The sequence below is a fragment of the Thamnophis elegans genome, chromosome 4 (assembly GCF_009769535.1).
Source record: "Thamnophis elegans isolate rThaEle1 chromosome 4, rThaEle1.pri, whole genome shotgun sequence".
Classification (NCBI taxonomy): domain Eukaryota; kingdom Metazoa; phylum Chordata; class Lepidosauria; order Squamata; family Colubridae; genus Thamnophis; species Thamnophis elegans.
The window spans coordinates 84778042-84797542 of record NC_045544.1 but is presented as its reverse complement, the minus strand read 5'-3'; the positions used below and the strand labels follow the sequence as shown (position 1 = coordinate 84797542).

Below are 19501 nucleotides of genomic sequence, written 5' to 3'. Positions count from 1 at the left end.
ACTACCAATTAATGATTGATAAATACTTTTATCAAACATAGGGCTTTTTGCATCATCATGGCTAAACTCCTGACCCATTAGAGTTTTAGCTGGTTTACACAGAACGTTCTGAGTAGCTGGTTAATCTTCTCAGTTTGTGAGATTTTGTATCCTCCCCTAGTTTTATCTATCTTTAAACCAAGATAATGCTAATCTCACCGAGATATTTTATACTGAACTTCGTTTTCAACAGTGTAATAATCTCAGTAGCTTCTTGCTCAGTTTTAGTGATTAATGCTATGTCATCAGTGAACAATAGAAACAATGAAATCACACCATCACTTACTTTTTTAAACAAACATGGATCAGCTATGCCAACTTTAAAACCCATCTTAGTTACGTAATTCCTTCACTATGCATTGATTCAATTCATAGCCTGATTGCTTTAAGCCATAAAGACTCTTTTTAAACTTCCAGCAATCAGTGTTATTACCAGTGTTTAACCCTAAAGGCTTCTTTAAATATACAGTATGTTGCAATGGTGCATGGAGATATGCCGTCTCAACATCTAAATGATTCACTACATATCCATGCCTAGCTGCCCAAACTAATGATGCACGTAATGTTGTAACCTTTAGACTAGGTGCAAATATCTCATCATAGTCATTGGATGACTGATCAAACCCTTGTGCTACCAATCTGGCTTTATGGGTAACAGTCCCACCTACACTTGTTTTAATCTTGTAGATCCAGTTACATCCTATGGCATGTTTACTTGGGGGTAACCTTACATTTTCATACACCTCTTGCTTTTGTAAGGATTTTAGTTCCTTTTTCATTGCTGTTTTCCAAACTTTCTGTTCCTCCTTAGGATACAGGGTTAATTCATGATACGTAGCAGGAACTTTATCTACTTGACATGCTATAGTAGCTTGATATCTGTCAGGTGATCATGTTACACGGGTTGAAAGTCTAGGTATTTCAGGCTCACCAGTGGACTCTCCTGTTTCACCTGCTCCCGTTCTTCTAGTTCCTCCTGTACCTGCACTTCCTGTTTAATTTCTGGTTTTACTATTTCATCACTGGGGACTACCTGGGTGTCGATAATTACATCGTCAGTTGGTTCTAATTTATTCCACCCCATGTGTTCTCTAAACTTAGCACTAGCGCTACAGTAAAACTTAGTTGTGCCCTTCTCCCAAAATCTAAACAATCTATGGTTGGCCTCGTAACCTACGAAAAATAACTGTCGAGTTCTTTTCTGCTCTTTCAGTCGCACTTGTGATGGTATATGCACCTATGCTGGGGCTCTGAATGTATGTAGGTAATTCAAATTTGGTTTTCTGCCATGCCACCTAGTGAATGGTAATTCACCGGATGTTGTATTCACCACATTATCTAAAACATGGTTACTACACATCATAGCTTAACCCCAAGTATTTCCGGCAAACCTGAATCAGCTATCATAGTTCGAGCCATGGCCTGTAATGTTTGCCCCCTTCGTTCTACAAACCAGTTATGTTGTGGCCTATAAGGAGCAGAATGTTTGTGCTCGATTCCAGCTGTTCTTAACATAGTTTGGAATTTATAGTTGGTAAACTCCATCCCATTGTCAGTAACTAAAGTAATGACCTTGGCTTTCATCTTTCCCTCCACAAACCTCAGCCAATTAAAGAAATGTTGAAATGTTTCTGTTTTGTTTTTCATTAAATAACAGAAACCGTATCGGGAATAATAATCTATGATACTCAAAACATAACAAGCACCTCCCAAACTGGGTTTTTTAGGTCCAATTATATCAGCAAAAACAGTTTCCAAAGGTTCCTTTGTTTTAAAATCATTCAGTCTGTTTGCTGGAGTAACTTTGCTTTTCTCTTGATTGCAAACATTGCAGTTTAAATATTTACTGCATGGTTTTAGTTTTATTCCCTCTGCCAACTTAACAGTTTGTTGCAGCATCTTGATCTACCAGGTTTAGCCTGGCTAACCTGACCCTGCTCAACCTTAGGAGAGGGAGAAGAACTACTCTCCGGCACGGAGTCCACTAACTTCTCTCTGGATTCAGAGGGCTTAAGACTGGAAAGCTACTGTTTGTCAATACCGGACCCTTATCCCTTGCCCTCTCCGTTTACAGCCACTTTGCACACTATTGACTCTGGACCCGTGGCCTTGGAAGTTTCTCTGGGGCACAGAGGAGGGGAGAAGAGCAGAGCAGCTTGCCCTCCATCTGCACATCGTTGTCTTACATCACACTAGCGCAGTGCTCCGCGAATTTTTTAGGAATGTAGTGTGAATGGTATGCTTGGCTGATGTTTGTACCCACTTTTTTTAACGTCATATTGTTGTATTTTTTGTGTTTAACTTATACCCGTGGGGAATGCATGGGTGAGTGGCTGTGTGTGTATGAGAGAATTGAGAGTACCGCCTGGTGCCTCCTCCACTGAGTGCTATTGCAGAAGTGGTAGGGGGCCCAGGCCTATCTCCCGTCCTAGAATGAGTGATAAGAATTGCCTGCTGGATGGTGCGGAGGCTGTGGGAGGGGTTATGGGGTCTATGGTAGCAGGGGTGGGCCGGAGCATTACGGTCACTATGGGGAGGGGCAGGTACAACGGGAACTTCAGGGCTAGCCATTACCGGGGAAGGAGGGTTCGCTACATCACAAAGATCCCTCCTTCCTGCCCTGTTAGTTCCACTCCAGGGCCAGGTGGCGAGAACTGTCAGGGCCCTGGTCTCAGGCTGTTGTTGCTAAATGCCAGGTCTGTGGTTTACAAAGCTCCCCTTGTCCGGGACCTAATTTTAGACGAGGGGGCAGACCTGGCATGTATTACTGAAACCTGGCTGGGCCCAGAAGGAGGAGTCCCCCTCACCGAAATGTGCCCAGAGGGATTTCAGGTGCTTCATCAGCCATGACCCCAGAGAAGGGGTGGGGGAGTGGCTGTCATCATCCGAAGGTCTTTAGTTCCTCGTAGGATCCCTGCTCCGGAGCTTGTCGGGTGTGAGTCCCTGTTGATGAAGTTGGACCTTGGTGGTCAAGTGGGTTTGTTGCTAACGTACCTACCTCCCAACAGCGTTGCAACAGCCCTCCCCTCGCTCCTCGAGTCAGTAGCCGAGTTGGCGATAGAGTTCCCCAGGCTTATGGTTCTGGGGGATTTCAACCTGCCTACACTTGGTGAACGCTCTGATGGGGCTCAGGTGTTCATGGCTTCCATGACAGCCATGGACTTGACCCAAGTAATACGGGGTTCGACTCATTCAGCTGGCCACACACTTGACCTCGTATTTCTTTCGGAGCAGTGGAGATGTGATCTAGAGTTGAAGGGCATTAAAACCTTGCCCTTGTCATGGTCTGATCACTTCCTACTGAGGCTTGACTTTTGGAAGCCAATCCCCCACTGTAGGGAGAGGGAACTGATTAGGTGTTTCCGCCCCAGGCACCTGATGGACCCTATGAGATTTCAGACGGCGCTTGGAGAAATACCTGACACTATCATCCACAATCCGGTGGAGTCCTTAGTCGCTGCTTGGAATACAGCGGCGGCGGGGGCTCTAAACCGGATTGCGCCTTTGCGACCTCTCCGAGGCAGCGGATCCAGGAGGGGCCCTTGGTTTACCGAGGAACTCTGGAAGATGAAGCGCCAAAAGAGACGCCTAGAGCGCCGCTGGAGGGCCAGTTTATTTGAGTCAGACCGAGCACTGATGAGAGCCTTTATTAGAGCCTATCTCGTGGCAATACGGGCGGCGAAATGTTCGCATTTTGCCGCCCTTATTGCATCCGCTGAATTGTGCCCAGCCACCTTGTTTAGAATAACCCGCTCCCTCTTGAAAGGGAGGGATACGGATGACCCTTTACAAGGAAGAGCTGAGGAATTTGTTCAGTATTTAACAGATAAAATCGCTCGGATTCGGACAGAGCTGGACTCCAATTGCACGATACCAGCCAAGGTACCGGGGGAAGGTCTTGAGCATACTTTATGGATTGAGTTTCAACGTGCTTCTCCTGAGGAAGTGGACAAGGCCATGGGAGCGGTGAGTGCCTCCACTTGTATACTGGACCCGTGTTCTTCCTGGATGGTCTCGACCAGCAGGGAAGTGACACGCAGCTGGATCCAGACGATTGTTAACACCTCTCTCCAGGAGGGAATCTTCCCGCCCCTCCTAAAGGATGCGGTGGTGAGACCCCTCCTGAAGAAACCGTCTCTGGACCCAGCCATTTTGAGCAACTATCGCCCAGTCTCCAACCTTCCCTTTGTTGGGAAGGTTGTTGAGAAAGTGGTGGCCTCTCAACTCCGACGGTCCTTGGATGAAGCCGATTATCTGGACTCCTTTCAGTCAGGCTTCAGGCCTGGCTACAGCACGGAAACTGCTTTAGTCGCGCTGATCGATGATCTCTGGCGGGTCAGGGATAGGGGCCACCCCTCTATCCTTGTGCTCCTTGACCTCTCAGCGGCCTTTGATACCATCGACCATGGTATCCTTCTGCGACGGTTGCGAGAGGTGGGAGTGGGAGGCACCGTTCTTCGGTGGTTCTCCTCCTACCTCTCGGACAGGTCACAGTCGGTGTTGGTTGGAGGGCAGAGATTGACCCCAAGGCCCCTCAATTACGGGGTGCCACAGGGTTCGGTCCTGTCCCCCCTCCTATTTAACATCTACATGAAGCCGCTGGGTGAGATCATACGCCGGCACGGGATTAAGTACCATCAATACGCAGATGATATGCAGTTGTATCTGTCTGCCCCGTGCCAACTCAGCAAAGCAGTAGAAGTGATGTGCCAGTGCCTGGAGGCTCTTAGGGTCTGGATGAGAGCAAACAAGTTGGCACTCAATCCAGACAAGACCGAGTGGCTTCTGATGTTCCCTCCCAAAGATTGGCCAATTATTCCATCTCTCAGGCTGGGAGGTGAAATTGTACGCCCCTCAGAGAGGGTTCGCAATTTGGGAGTCCTCCTGGATCCCCAGCTGACTTTAGAACACCACCTGTCGGCTGTGACCAGGGGGACCTTTGCCCAGGTTCACCTGGTGCACCAATTACGACCCTACCTGGATCAGGAGGCCCTTCAGACAGTCACTCACGCCCTTGTGACCTCAAGACTGGATTATTGTAATGCGCTCTACATGGGGCTGCCCTTGAAGAGTGTTCAAAGACTCCAGTTAGTCCAGAATGCAGCCTCGCAAGCGATTGTGGGTGCACCCAGTTACACCCACGTCACACCTATCCTCTGCGAGGTGCACTGGGTGCTGGTTGCTACCTATAAAGCCCTACATGGCATTGGACCTGGGTACCTGAGAGACCGCCTCCTGCCGATTACCTCCCTCAGACCAATTAGATCTCACAGGTTAGATCTCCTCCAGATTCCATCTGCCAGCCAATGTCGGCTGGCGACCCCCTGGGGGAGATCCTTCTCTGTTGCAGCTCCAGCCCTCTGGAATGATCTCCCTGTCGAGATCCGGACCCTTACTACCCTCCCGGCCTTCCGCAAAGCCATCAAGTCCTGGCTGCTCCAGCTGGCCGGGGGGCCTGTGAAATATCCAGCCCCACGGAAATTGTGAATGTTGTGGTTTTGTTTTAAAGTGTTGTCTTTGTCTAGTTTTCCCCCTTTCCCTTGTCTATTGTGAACCGCCCGGAGTCCTTTGGGAGTGGGCGGCATACAAGACAAATCAAATCAAATCAAATCTTGAAATTAATGTGCCCCATGCATCTTTGTAGTAAATGTATGCATGCATCATGGGGTTTAACATTATAATAAGCTGTGTTAGCCATCTGGCCATCCGGTATAACATACAAACTGTTTTTTAAAGTAGCAGTAACCCTGTTACCCACCTTTTCAATAATACAGCGATCTCCCTAAAGGTTACCACATAGCCAATGCTAACTAGAGCCCTTACTGATAATAAATTAAATTTCAGTTTAGGTACATATAACATTGGTAACTTCTCCTTTAGGAATGAACAACATGCATTACCTTCACCAGCTGCCTTCACCTTCCATCCATTTGCCAAACATACATGTTCCTTGCTCCTGGTCATTTGTACAAACCTTTTTTCTATCTCTAGCAATACACTGTGATGCTCCACTATCAACAACCTATGAATCATGGTCTATTGGTGCATTGCTAGACATAGCCAAAGTAGATCTACCTAAGTTGAGATTCGCATTTTTTCTAGCTCTTCCAGCATTCTGTTGTTTTGCCTTTTTACAGAACTGAGCTATATGTCCCTTAGCCCCACAAGAAAAACATTTTCTAACAGTATAGGCAGTAGAAAGTGACTCCTCATGTTGTGAAGGTTTCTCTCTCAGTTGTTCCCTCTCTATCCTTCTTCTTGACTCTTCCAACAGTCGTGCAGTAATGTCAGTCAATGTTAGTTCATTTTGGGTTAGGACTTCAAGAGAGACACAAAACATCATAACTCTCATCCAGTGAGGAGAGTATGATATAAACTTGATGTAGCTCAGAAAAGATTAATTCTTTTTCATGTGGCTCCTGAAAAACCCCTTTCATGAAGTTTAAATGAGCTAACATATCTCCACCTCTCAGAAGATGTGCCCTAAACAGTTTGCGTGTAAGATGTATGTGTGCACCTACAGTGTCACGTACATAAATCCTCTTCAAATTCTCCCAACATCTTGCAGCAGAATTTTCTCCACTAATATATATTAATTGTTGGTCATTCAGTGTTAGACCAATAATACACAACACCCGTTTGTTGCATTGCTGAAAATCTGCTATCTTCTTGGCATCATCATCATTATCTGGGTTCCAAGCAGTTACATCCAGTGGATTCTGTACAGCATCCCATAAACCTTCCCTACACAGGAGTAGACTGCATTTCATAGACCAGGAAACATAGTTTGTTCCATCCAACCGGGTTATCATCGATAGGCTTGTTGATGGTCGCTTGCCATCTTCTCCAGGATAGTACAATCACTAAATAAACAGCTGTCTGTATGTGGTATTACGTATCAACACCAACTCTCCTTTAGCTATGTCTGGTACACTCTGGCCCATACCAGTGTTAGGTAAGCTCGAGTTAGGTAAGAGCGAGTACGTCAGCGAAGCTTTGTGAGAATTGTGTTGAAGAACACACAAACCAGCATACAGAGACACTGTAGTTTAAATAGGTTTTTACTTTTGTGGAAATAGAGGTATCAGAGTTCATCAAAAAGTCCAAATCATACATGGATAATTCAGTCAGTCATCAATGTCTTTCAGTTAACATAGTCCAGTAATCATATAATCAGCTGGTACACAAAGTTTACTAGCAGTTGCAAAAACTTACAATAGCTCATGGCACTCAGATCAGATCAACCCAGCATCTAACAAACAGAGAGAGAGCTAACAGTCCTTGTGGCTCCCTCTTATGGCTGATTGAGGAAAACAGCAACCAATCACATTTTACAGTATGATTTAAAGACACAGTTACAACATTGTTACATGATTTATATATTGCCAACCCAACCGTTAGAATTATATTCCTAACAGTCCTCATGTACTACAAGATCATAAAAAATGAGTTATGGTACTGTTTTATAATAAGGTGAAATAAATCAGTTACAACTCTTGTTTGTCATTTATTAAACAATACTTTGCATTTGATGTTGATAGCTACTATTTTGTGTTTTGACAGAAGAAATAGAAGAAATTGTTCCATAGGGCTGTCAATGTCTTGATATCTCTACTTTATTGAGCTCTAATATTGATACATGAGATGGGCAAATCAAAGTGCATTACTAGGCCAGTGACCAGTTCTGCCTTCATTTTTTGGGGGGCAAACAAGATTCATCAAGATTCTGGGCTTAATCATGGTTGATTCTGCATTACAATTTAGGATGAGATAATGTCAGTGTTCCAAATATCATGCAGAATTAAGTCAGAGCGCAAGACATAACTTTCATCAAAGTTCCAATTTAATAAGATAGACATGTTGACACATCTGTGGAATCCCGAATCTGAAAGCTTCCTTGGATTCCCATCCAGTTGAAAGTTCAAAACCTTGCCCCACAACCATAAATCCATCACATGGTCCAATTTCTGCCATGCTGGCATTTACACCCATCTAGTTCTGGTCAGGTGCAGAGGTGCAGAGACAAAAGATGACCTTGGGCTTCTAGAAAGGAATGTGCTATTATGACAACAACACATTCTACAATTCTACTCCTTCCTATTCCCCATCCCAATTACTACACTAATGAAACAGCATAGTAAAATAATAGAGAGTGTGGCAGGCCAAACATCCTAAAAGGAATATAACTGCAGGCCTGGCAGATGTTCCTTTTTACCTGCAGCTGCAATTCACCACAATTAGGCATTTTGCATCATAGAAACAACACTATTCCTCAGGCATTTGATGTTACTGTGATGATCACCTCTGAAGCATCCAGGGCCTGAGTTCATGACAAAAACTCTTCTCATCATTGAAAATTTTGGATGAAGTTGTTGGAATGATGTGAAGGAAAATAATGCAGATGTATCATTTCAATCTTAATAAGTGGTTTGTGTAACTTCATGAGCCATATCTAATATCTTGTTGAAGAAAAAGATCATCCTGAAACCCTACTTTTTGGTTTTTTATTCACTTGATTCATTGGAAAAACCCATTCCCTAGCTGATCTCTAGTTTCAGAAAGAAATTGTTTTTTTAATCACTGGCCTCTTTTAAAAGCTAACAAAATCTGTGATATAAAATATGCCCATAAAATGTGATGTTAAACAAGAATTCAAATTCACTGTATCTGCTCCGTGGTATTTGCAAAAGAAGGGATAGATATCAATAACATCTTGTTATTAATGATTCTTCATAAGAAAGCTACTTTTCCAGGAAGCATGCAGATTAATTTTACCTGCATAAGTTACAGACATTTCTAAATGATCTTACTCTTTTATGATCAATCTGGATGTCTGTGCTAAATGTAACGTTTTGAAAAATAAACATGTATTTAAATGCTTTTGTTGTTTTTACATAATGTTATGATGACTCAGGAGACACACAACTTCTCTCCCTCCTGGATGTTTGCCAGGAACAACTATGCTTTGAACAGAAGGTTTTCTCCTTTTCTCCATTTGGCCGCCAAATGCAGCACATTAGTCCCTCCCCATGGCCATCATCAAAGATGAACATCATTCTCATTTATGGGAGAAGATATTTCACAAAATATATGTGGGGGAAGCTAGATTTGCCTAGATTACAGTCACTGGGAATCAAATGTTGTATTCTCTACACAATTCAAATCTGGATTTTATTTCTTAGATGTGGCCAAAATGTATAAATCAATATGGACCATTAATTTTATACAGAATAGAATACAGAATAAGAGAGGTAGAAGAGACCTTGGAGATCTTCCAATCACCTGCTCAAGGGTCCAATCTCTTCTTAAAAACCAATATACCACCATTGAATCATGCAGCCATACGTGGGTAATTTCCATGAACTGTAAAGAGCCACAAAGGTCATCAGAGGTGATGATATATTGGTCTATACTGAAAGCTGTTCTGTCACAACAGTTATTTTGATAGCTTCAAAAGTAAAATTCAAAGTGGTTCTGATTTTTATGTCACCTATATTTCAGGCAGGAATGTGTGAGAATAACTCCATTTTGCAGTAAGTAAAAGAATAACATGGAAAATACAGAATTCAAAGGGTAGGCATTCAAAAGATTAAATGGGAAAAGGTGCAACATACCAGAAGTACATCATTCCTTTTATTCAAAACCTCTATCAAACAATTAAAATCTAGAGCCTCTGGTGGATGCTTCTTGTCTTCAGTTATGCAACCTGAAAAAGAAATTGTGAAATGATTCTTGAGATGTTGAGTCACAAATATGTTGTTTGTTTCACCAAATTAGTTCTCCTTGAATGAAATGCCATTAATAACAGTAGTACAAATGTGCTACTGTTTTCCAAAAGTTCTGTATCCAGACAATGCTTTTGATTATTTGCAGATTATTAAGGAGCATACAATAAAAATGGACTACAATTCCAGAATATTTGGGACCAATAAAAGGAAGTGTTTCTTTTCAAAGCAGGTAATTACATTATGGAATTTGCTTCTACGAGATGTCAAGGTTACCAATGTAGGTCCCCATTCTATAAGAATCTGAGATTTCACTTCATCAGTTCAGTTCTGGGCATTCTTCTTTGATGTCTTTGATAATCCTAGCTGTTTCCAGAAACACATATGAGGTCCCAGAGCAAACTTCTGGGAAAGGCAAATGCAGCAAAGTCAAATCGAAAAAAATGGCAAAGCCTTTTCTTCTGCACAAGGGATAATTCACCGAACATCTCTTCTTCTAGCCAGTTATATGTCCGCTGGATCTTGGAGTCCGTGAATTTGGGCATCTGGATGTTATCAGGAAATCCATTCCGGAGCATCAAATGGTGCACTTCATTGCCAAGAAACCCAAACATTATTATATAGTCATATTGAACAAGACATGGATGACACAGCTTAACTAAGGGTGTCCATTCAACACTGGCATTCTTCAATCCACTGTACATGATGTAGTCAATGAACTCTCTGAAGGTTAGATTGTCTGCCATCCAATGCATGTAAGCAGAAACGAGTCTGTGGAAAGGATCCCTAATGAAAACCACTTTTGTGTAGGCTTTAAGCAGAGCTTCCATTAATGTCAAGTTATATTTACTCAAGGCCATTTTGTCACCAAAGTCCTGGTGATAGTGGACAGGCACCTCCAATGTGACATTTTTGTTCTCCAATATTACTTCCAATAGCTGCTCCCACTCTTCCACCCCAGTGCCTGGTATTTTGCAATACAGGAAATTCAGTTTGTGATTCACTGCAATAGAAGAGAGTAGTTGGGAAGCTTCCTTTTGGGTAGCTGGAAGTTTAGTGAGTTTGCTCTTTTTCTTGCAAAAAGACCGCAATGTCTTTTTTCTGACCTGCTGAATATGTAGAAGAGAATCAAATGTGAGGGGTACATCAATCTCCTCTTCGATGGTCAAATGGTCTGTAAACATAGGATGGTAAAAGCTATTCAAGGATGTGAATCATCAACTGCTTGATAACATTTGTCCCTTTAGTTCTAAATAGCCGATAACCCAGCATTGCCTGGGCATTTATTTATGGGGGGAAATGTCCGGATCAAATGTAATTTCTACTGTTGTATTTTCTCCCTTCACAGAGGGAGTCCATTGTGGAGTACTGTGAAGCCATTACTATGGCAACTCTACTGCGCTGTACAGTAGAACCCAGTATGGCACAACAGGCTGTATCTTAACAGAACACACACACCGAGGGGTGTTAGGGGTGTCTTACCCTCACAGTATTTTTCTCCAGAGACTAAGTCATCTGTGTATCAAATTTAGTTGAAATTGTTAAAGGCGTTCCAGAGCTATGCTGGAACACCCACACCCACCCACACCCACACGTGTGTGTGTGTGTGTGTGTGTGTTCCCCACTTTTTTTGTCTCCGCCAGTTGTGCCACTGAGTAACCAGCAACTTTGTTCCCTGGCTTTTTTTCTCCTACTACAAATTGCTGATCAAATAATGAACACTTGAAATAAATACCATATTCATTTTACTGCTATACTATATCAATGAAGTTACTTTTTTATATTATTAAGATACTTTTTTGAAAAGGAAGAGGAGGAAACAACTAAGCATAAGTTACTCTAGTACTATTATTTGCTTGTTATGTGTTACCAGGTCACCAAAATTAGTCCTCTGCTATGGAGCCAGGATTCATGGGCAATGTTAATAAAATGTAACAGATATATATGTCTGTATAAAAAAAGAAAGAGAATATGGCAGATTTGAAGGAGTGTTTCTCCAATTAAGCCATACGTGTTAGGGACAGTTGATTTTTGTTTTAATAAATTTATTAAAATTTCCTTGGCCTCTATTGCAAGAGACCTATTAAATGTCTTGATTCTAGGAACATGGGAAAGTGCCTTCCACTGCCTACATTGCCTCAACACACGTCGAGGCAAACTTAGTGTTGCTTTCAGATCAGGGATGGGGGGGGGGGTATCTTACCTTGCTGCTGAGGGGTAGAGAGATGATGGTGCCACCATAACAGGGAAATAAAACCTATGCAAGTAAAGATGATGGCTCGAGGGAGAAAACGCATTGTCTTGTCTGTCTTACCCAAGGGAGAACAGCTAAGGAAAACAGAAAGCAATCATATGAAGCCCTGTCCACAGAAACACTCTTGGATGTTTATTCTGGGCAGCAGTAATAAGGCTAAAGTACTGTTTGAACATGCCTGGACTTTCCTTGCTGATATAACTGTGACAAACAAAAGGGGGAAAAATCTATTTCATGTTACACTGTTGTATTTCTGAACATGATTATGAAAAACTCACAACTACATTCAGCTTTAACCCTACCTCCCACCAAAATCTTTTCTTAAATATTTTTTTAAACTCTAGCAATCACCAATGTAATTGAATGTTGATAAAACTAGTAAGAGGGGTCATATATTTAACAAATGAATCCAGGGAATAGAGTTTTCTCTGTAAATGGACAGAAGCAAGAAGTGGTGTCTTTCTTCTAGAGACGTCACTGTCTCCTGAATAGGCTCTTTATGGGTCTTTGCTACAAAGTGATGCTATGTGATCAAAGAGCTAATGGCTTCCCTAAGGTGCAATAGCACTTAGACTCACAATGCTTTTACGGCCCTCTCTGAGCAGTTTACAGAGTCAGCATATTATCCCCAACAATCTGGGTCTTCATTTTACTCACCTTGGAAGGATGGAAGGCTGAGACAATCTTGAGCTGGTGAGATTCGAACTGCCAAACTGCAGCTAGCAGTCAGCTGAAGTAGCCTGCAATACTGCACTCTAACCAATGCACCACTTTAGTTCTTACTAAAAGTAAAGGTTTCATAGAAATTTTCCCCAGCAGACACTTCTCAAATATGATAGATTGCAATTCTCATTGCCATCAGCTAGAATGACTAGGCCACTAGAGCAACTGGGAGATATTGTACAGTGCATCTGGAGAGCCCCCCCCCAAAAAAGAAAAGATTGAACTTTTTGATAACAAGTCCTTCGGAGAAATAACTATCTTTCTTTAAGCAACTATCTTCAGAAACTTTTTTAGGGGCAGTCTGTTAATCCCTTTATGAAAATACAAACTTTCTGTATAAACTCACCCAATACTAAAGACTGAAAAAAGACAATAAGAAACAAAAATATCTTAATTACTTGTTTTTAGAATAGATGTATCAAACTAAAAAGTTCAATTAATCATTACTTTCTTAAATTGCCTTAATTTTACTGAGACTATGAGTGAGAATTCAATTAATATTTTATATGCACAGTACTTAGCATTAAAACTGGAACCTTATACACTAGTAGGACTGAGTTGACATTTTTATATCTCCCCTCCCGCCATTAATACATTTAACTATCTATATAATGAGCATAACTTGTGGCAAGTCTCATCCAACAGAGCCTCTCTGGATACAGAGAGGATGAGAAATCATCTACTTGCACTCAAGACACCTACTCCTCATGAGAAGGCCAAAGGACATTGATTAACTCATGAGTTTGCCCATCAGGAGATGAGGAGATCCATCAAGCTCTCAAGCCCAGCAGAGCTGATATGAACAACAGGTTCATAAAAAAACATTTTAAAAGAATAAACCAATTTAATGAATGCAAATAAAAAATAGGAAGCTAGATAAGAATTTTAAATAGTTGGAAACAAAGTAAGAGACCAGACAAATGTGAATTATTTGATTTCATATTTGGAATTTTATGACTTTTACTTTTATGATTTTTGAAATAATTAAAAACAAAATAATATCCTCGTGGAAATATAAATTGTTTGGTTTTTCAGGGAAAAATGATTAGTTGATTAAAAAAAAGAAGCTAAAGAAATTTGAGGCAGGCTATGTGATTCCGTGTGCCTTTGGTGTTTAGTCATGCCAGCCACATGACCACGGAGATGTCTTTGGACATTGCTGGCTCTTCAGCTTTGAAATGGAGATAAGCACCACCCCCTAGACTCGGGAATGACTAGCACAGTGATGGCAAACCTTTTTTGGCTGCTGTGCCAAAAGCGGGGGGGGGGGAGCACAGGGGGGGTTGTGCGCTGGTGTACCACACCCATAGTGCTATGCACACACCACTCCGGTGTGCGTGCATGTGGACGATCAGTGACACCCCCCACTTTTGCCATTTTTTTGCCTTGCCCAGGCTTTCCAAGAGCCCGGGGAGGGCAAAAACATCCCCCCGCTGCCCCCGGACGCCCTCTGGAGGCCTCAGGAGCTTCCCTGAAGCTTCTGGAGGGCAGAAAATGAACCTATGGGGAACCTGGAAGTTTGGGAATGGTGACTTCCAGTTTGTCCGTAGGGCCGATTTTTGACCTCCGGAGCCTTCAGGAGGCTTCCCCACAGGCTCCGGAGGGCGAAAAATGGACCTGTGGGCAAACTGGAAGTCACTTCCGGTTTGCTCATAGGGGTAGTTTTTCACCCTTTGGGGGCTTCAGGGAAGTCTCCAGACGGCAAAAAATGGCCTCAAAAGAAGGCCAAAGTCAGCTGGCCAGCTGAGAGGGCATTTCCTTGTGTGCCCTGACAAATGGCTCCGCATGCCACCTGTGGCACGTGTGCCATAGGTTCGCCATCATGGGTCTAGCACATATGTGTGGGGGAATCTTTACCTTTACCTTATGTGATTTCACAAAGGAGACACTAGATGTTGCTAAAGATTCCAGTTAGAGAAAAAGAAAAGTCTGTTTTCGATCCTTTTGAATTTGATAACCAGGAATGAAACTTACAAAGATGACGGATAAAAGTATTACACTGGGGACCTTTCAAAGGCTTTTTTTTTGAAGAAATATGAAATAGGCTTGCAGCTACAATAACAACAACAATATTTGCTCATGAAAAGGCACCATTTAAAAAAGATCTTGAAGAAGAAATGAAAGATGCAAGGGAGAATATCTTGGAAGAATTTACAGATTGCCAGAATGAAGAAATAAAACAAAACCCAGCATATGCGAAAATACCAGAAAATAAAATAGAAGTTTTGAACTGTAAAATAGAGATGAAAACTAAAGTGAAAATACAAATGATAACCCAAGGGATGAAAAACAACCTGAATAATGGCTCATTACTGGATTTACAAAAGAGGGTGGTTAAAGCTATAACGCCCCCTCCCCGACTGAAAAAAGAAAACCAAGATTGTGCTAATTTAAGGATAAATGAAATATATGTCAAAGTTAATGATGTCTTTATAAAACAGTTTTCCTCTTTCCTCTACTGATTGGGCATATATTGATATTTCTTTCCTTAAGAACTCTAAAAAAATTAAGACCCTCTTAAGTTGCCAGTTTTTCTAACAGCATGGCTATAAGAGAAAATATAATATTCGCATTAATACTATAATGGACCACTACAAAGATAAAATTGCAATGTCACAGTTCCAAGGAAGAAAAGGAAATTTTAGTTATGATTTATCTGATCCTGTTGGTTTGCATAATGGATTAAAACACATATAATAATTCTGTAATAAAGAACACCAGTCTGTCTTCCAAGAGCTTAACACTGCTACCACATGGGGCATTCCTTGTCTTATTCTGAAAGCACATAAAAATATAAATGACTATGGCACTTTAAAACAAAACTTACAAAGAAAAGAAAATCCCTTCGACCACCCTGTTTGATGTAATTATTTTTCCTCTTTTCTTTTTAATCTTATTATTTATTTACAGAATGTAGAGGCTGCACCAGCCAGAAGCTGTTAATGCTAAGAAAATGTTTCTCAGAATCAATTTTTCAATCAGGAAGTGAGATATAGCTTATTCAACATTGATGTAGAAGATAGGAAATGGCCAATAAGATTGAGGCTCAGCAAAGTTGAATTTGGCCAATACTTTGGTAGCAGACCACCAGGAAATCTTAGGGCTATAGGCTAGATTGGAAAGTCAGAAAACATCCCAGAAGGGAAAAGGTAATGGCAAATTGAGGTTTGAGGTTTATTTTATTCATATGCCGCCCTATTCCCTGAGGGACTCAGGGCGGCTCACAAACCCAAGGGGGGGGAGGTAAACACAAGAAACTACAACAGAAAGGTACAAGGGAATTTAAAAGACAACCAACAGTCACACGATTCGAGAGGGGAAGGGAACTCATCAACCCCAGGCATGCCGACACAGCCAGGTTTTAACGGCTTTTTGGAAAGCCTGGAGAGAGGTGAGGGTCCGAATCTCTGCGGGGAGCTTGTTCTAAAGGGCCGGAGCAGCCACAGAGAAGGCCCTCCTCCGGGTAGTAGCCAGATGACATTGGCCAGTAGATGGAACCCGGAGGAGGCCTAATCTGTGGGATCTAATGGGCCTTTGGGAGGTAATTGGCAGCAGGCGGTCTCTCAAGTACCCAGGTCCAATACCATGAAAGGATTGAAAGAGAATATTTGTAGTTCAGGGTTAAACTGTGGGTCCTTGGTGCTCTCTGAGCTTGGTTATTTTCTTGCAGACTTTTCATTACCCAACTAGATAATATCATCAGTCTGGAGAACACCAAGGTCCCCATGCTAATAGCAAATGATTCCATACTATTGTTACGAAAACTTTATCGTTGTGTTTATGGGTTATGGAAAATTCTTTCCCTCATACTAAGGAGGAATAATTTGTAACAATTTATTTATATATTGCAGATGTGTGTGTGTAAAAGAGAGCACAAAGTTGCTGTTGTAGAAAAGAAATGCGAAGAGGGAGTCTATGTAATCTATCGTGAGCTCTTAAATGAGATGTGGGGGGAAAAAAAGATAAAAGTGGCTTCATGATTTGACCTTCTTAACTCCCACCTTTCCTTCAATAAACCTAATAGGGAAAGAGATGAAAAGGAAAGAACAAGTTAAGCTGCTAAGTAAATAAGAAGTAGCTCAGCTATTGTTGAGTGACTCAGGTGTTTGTGCATCATGCTGCTGCTCTGCCACTGAAAGGAACCAGTTGCCTTCAATGGAAGGTGCTATTCATTTACTTGTACTGAAGAAAGTAATAAAAAGTAAAAGGGATGCTCAGTGGCTAAGACACTGAGCTTGTCAATCAGAAAGGTGGGCAGTTCGGCATTTCCTAGCGTTGTGTAATGGAGTGAGCTCCCATTACTTGTCTCAGCTTCTGCTAACCTAGCAGTTCGAAAGCATGTAAAAATGCAAGTAGAAAAAATAGGAACCACCTTTGGTGGGAAGGTAACAGCCTTCCATGCGCCTACAGCATTTAGTCATGCCAGCCACATGGCCATAGAGATGTCTTTGGACAGTGCGGGCTCTTTGGCTTTGAAACAGAGATGAGCACTGCCCCTAGAGCCAGTTTTCACGACTAAGATGAGACTAGAATCCACAGTCTCCTGGTTTGTAATCAGGTGCCTTAAACACTAGATCAAACTGATTCTTAATATGTTGTATCCATATGTTGTCTTTTGTAGTAACACTTTATGGACTTTTACTGACATCCTGACTGAATTGACAAGGATTTCAGGGTATGGTTTATAGATACAAGAAGGGATATGGGAAGAATTGACCATTTGTTGCATTTTAAACAAAGCTGATATATTACTAAAATTGTTTATACTTCTTGTGAAGGGAAAACTAATTTCTTTATATATTTTTCCCCCCTCTTTACTATATTCTTATTTTTCTTTTTTATCAGACCTTCTCCTTTTTCTTTATTAAAGGTTTGTATTAAATTTTATTGTTTCAATTTAATTTTTAATAAAATTACTATTTTAAAAAAAGAAAGTTTCGAAAAACAGCCTATTCAGGAAGTAGTTAAAGCAGCCCATGAGTCACTTAACCAGACAGAATATAAAAAATGATCTAGTGTGTCACTATTTTAAACATGCAGTAGCATATGGGCTTCCCAGCATATGACTCCTTGTCTGGTAGTGACTACATATGCTTCACAAGGCTTTCTTTAAAAATATATTTCCTTATCTCTCTGTTTTTTTCTCTCACACAAGTAGATATATTTTATTTTCCTAAGATTATGTGCTAGAACTCTTCAGTTTTCCTGAGGAGGTGAAACTGTCCAGGCTTTTGAAGCCATACTACCATTTCATTTCAACAGATTAAGTTGTCAGTTTTTCTCTGTCTCCAAATAGTTCATATAATACAAGCTCTTATTCAGAACCAAACTGGAAAAAACGTTGGTTGTGTTAATTGGCTGCATGTTTTTTTTTAAGAATTAGCCAATGCTGGGAAATAAATAGGATGGCCTGAATAATATGGGTTCTTCCAGTTCCTGCTTCTGTCCAATCTAGTCTGAAACAATTATGAGGCAACAAATGGACAGAACGTATCATGTTTACTTCTGCTAAAGAGTATGGGGGAAGGTTTTGTTGCACGATCCTTATCAATATTTAACCCTACTCATCTTTTTCAACATCTAACAAAATAAACTGCATTTGTGTACAACCCAACGTTAAACACACTCTGAGAAATAATTTACATTCAAATAAAAGTTCAAATGGATATGTTAAAGATTGTGAGTCTTAATATATGTTCAAGCCCCTCCTCCAAGTCCTCCACAAAGATGCTTAAATTTTTAACTCAGTTTCATGCTATTAGACATGCACTTGGCTGTCCCCAGGTCAAAAACACATTGCCTAATATGTGTACAGACCAATGTCAGCAAACATTGGTAAAAAGGATGGCTCATCCCTCAGCAAACTGATGCTATTGTTTCAGGCAGCAGATACTAGAATATCTCTCCACCACTCTTGAAATTAGCTAACTTGCCCAGGCAGGTTTCACAAGAGTCTTCTGAATAGTTCTCTTCCTTATTCTGCAAACAATAACTGAAAGACCTCCATATTTATGTAAAACTTTCAATCTATAGAGGGATCATCTTGGCTTCATGGTGTTTACTCTGGTATTTATAATCTGAAGAATTGTCTGCTGTTTACAGGTGTTTAGCCTGTCTTTGTGCCTTCATATAAGCATAACAGCAATACCAGAAGCAATAGTATTTTGGGGTTGACTCTTGCTCTTTAGCCCTATTGGTAATACGGCTAAAGAAGACTTGACTTGGATCTAGAAATGTTAAGTTTTACATCTAGTGGTAATACATTGCATAAGGCAGTGACGTGAGGTGAAGCTTCTGCCTGGTGAGGCAAAAAGAAAGAAAGCAGCTCCCCCCCCCCACGCAGCAGGCTGGAGCAAGAGCCGTGGTCTCCCAGCCAGCAGCCCCAGGAGGAAAGGGCGAAGAGGGGTGGGGGAGGATGTTCCAAGAAGCCCCGTCCCCTTTTTGGCACTCCGCAAGGCCTGCCGGAGCTCTGGAAGAAAGTGGCGGGAGCGGAATGCTGTCATCTATTGGAAAGTCCGGCGGGGGAAGCAGGGCTCGTGGAGACTCGCTAGCAGCCGGCTTCTCTGGAGCGGAGGGGGGGGGCGATAGAAGCGGAGCGGATCGCAGCAGCAAGAGGATCCGCTCCGCTTCTATCGCATTCCCTCTGCTCCAGAGAAGCCAGCTGCTAGCAAGTCTCCACGAGCCCTGCTTCCCCCGCCGGACTTTCCGGCAATAGTTGACAGCATTCCGCTCCCGCTGCTTTCTCCCAGAGCTCCAGCAG

At 41.8% G+C, this 19501-nt stretch overlaps 1 protein-coding gene across 1 annotated transcript; it reads right to left on the bottom strand.

Annotated features, from left to right (window-relative positions):
- Positions 1-8860: 8860 nt before the first annotated feature.
- On the bottom strand, positions 8861-12162 carry LOC116508322 (carbohydrate sulfotransferase 9-like). Its single transcript, XM_032216892.1, has 2 exons — positions 11968-12162; positions 8861-10938 (listed from the first exon to the last, which is right to left on the bottom strand). The coding sequence occupies exons 1-2, from the start codon at positions 12059-12061 to the stop codon at positions 10127-10129; spliced, it is 906 nt and encodes a 301-aa protein (XP_032072783.1). The 5' UTR covers positions 12062-12162; the 3' UTR covers positions 8861-10126.
- Between the last annotated feature and the right edge of the window lie 7339 nt (positions 12163-19501).

Excerpts from the sequence above, each read along its gene's own strand:
- LOC116508322 (XM_032216892.1), bottom strand. The coding sequence starts at position 12,061 with ATGCGTTTTCTCCCTCGAGCCATCATCTTTACTTGCATAGGTTTTATT. Across the intron at positions 10,939-11,967 it reads CTCTACCCCTCAGCAGCAAG|ACCATTTGACCATCGAAGAG; the intron begins GTAAGATACCCC and ends CTATGTTTACAG.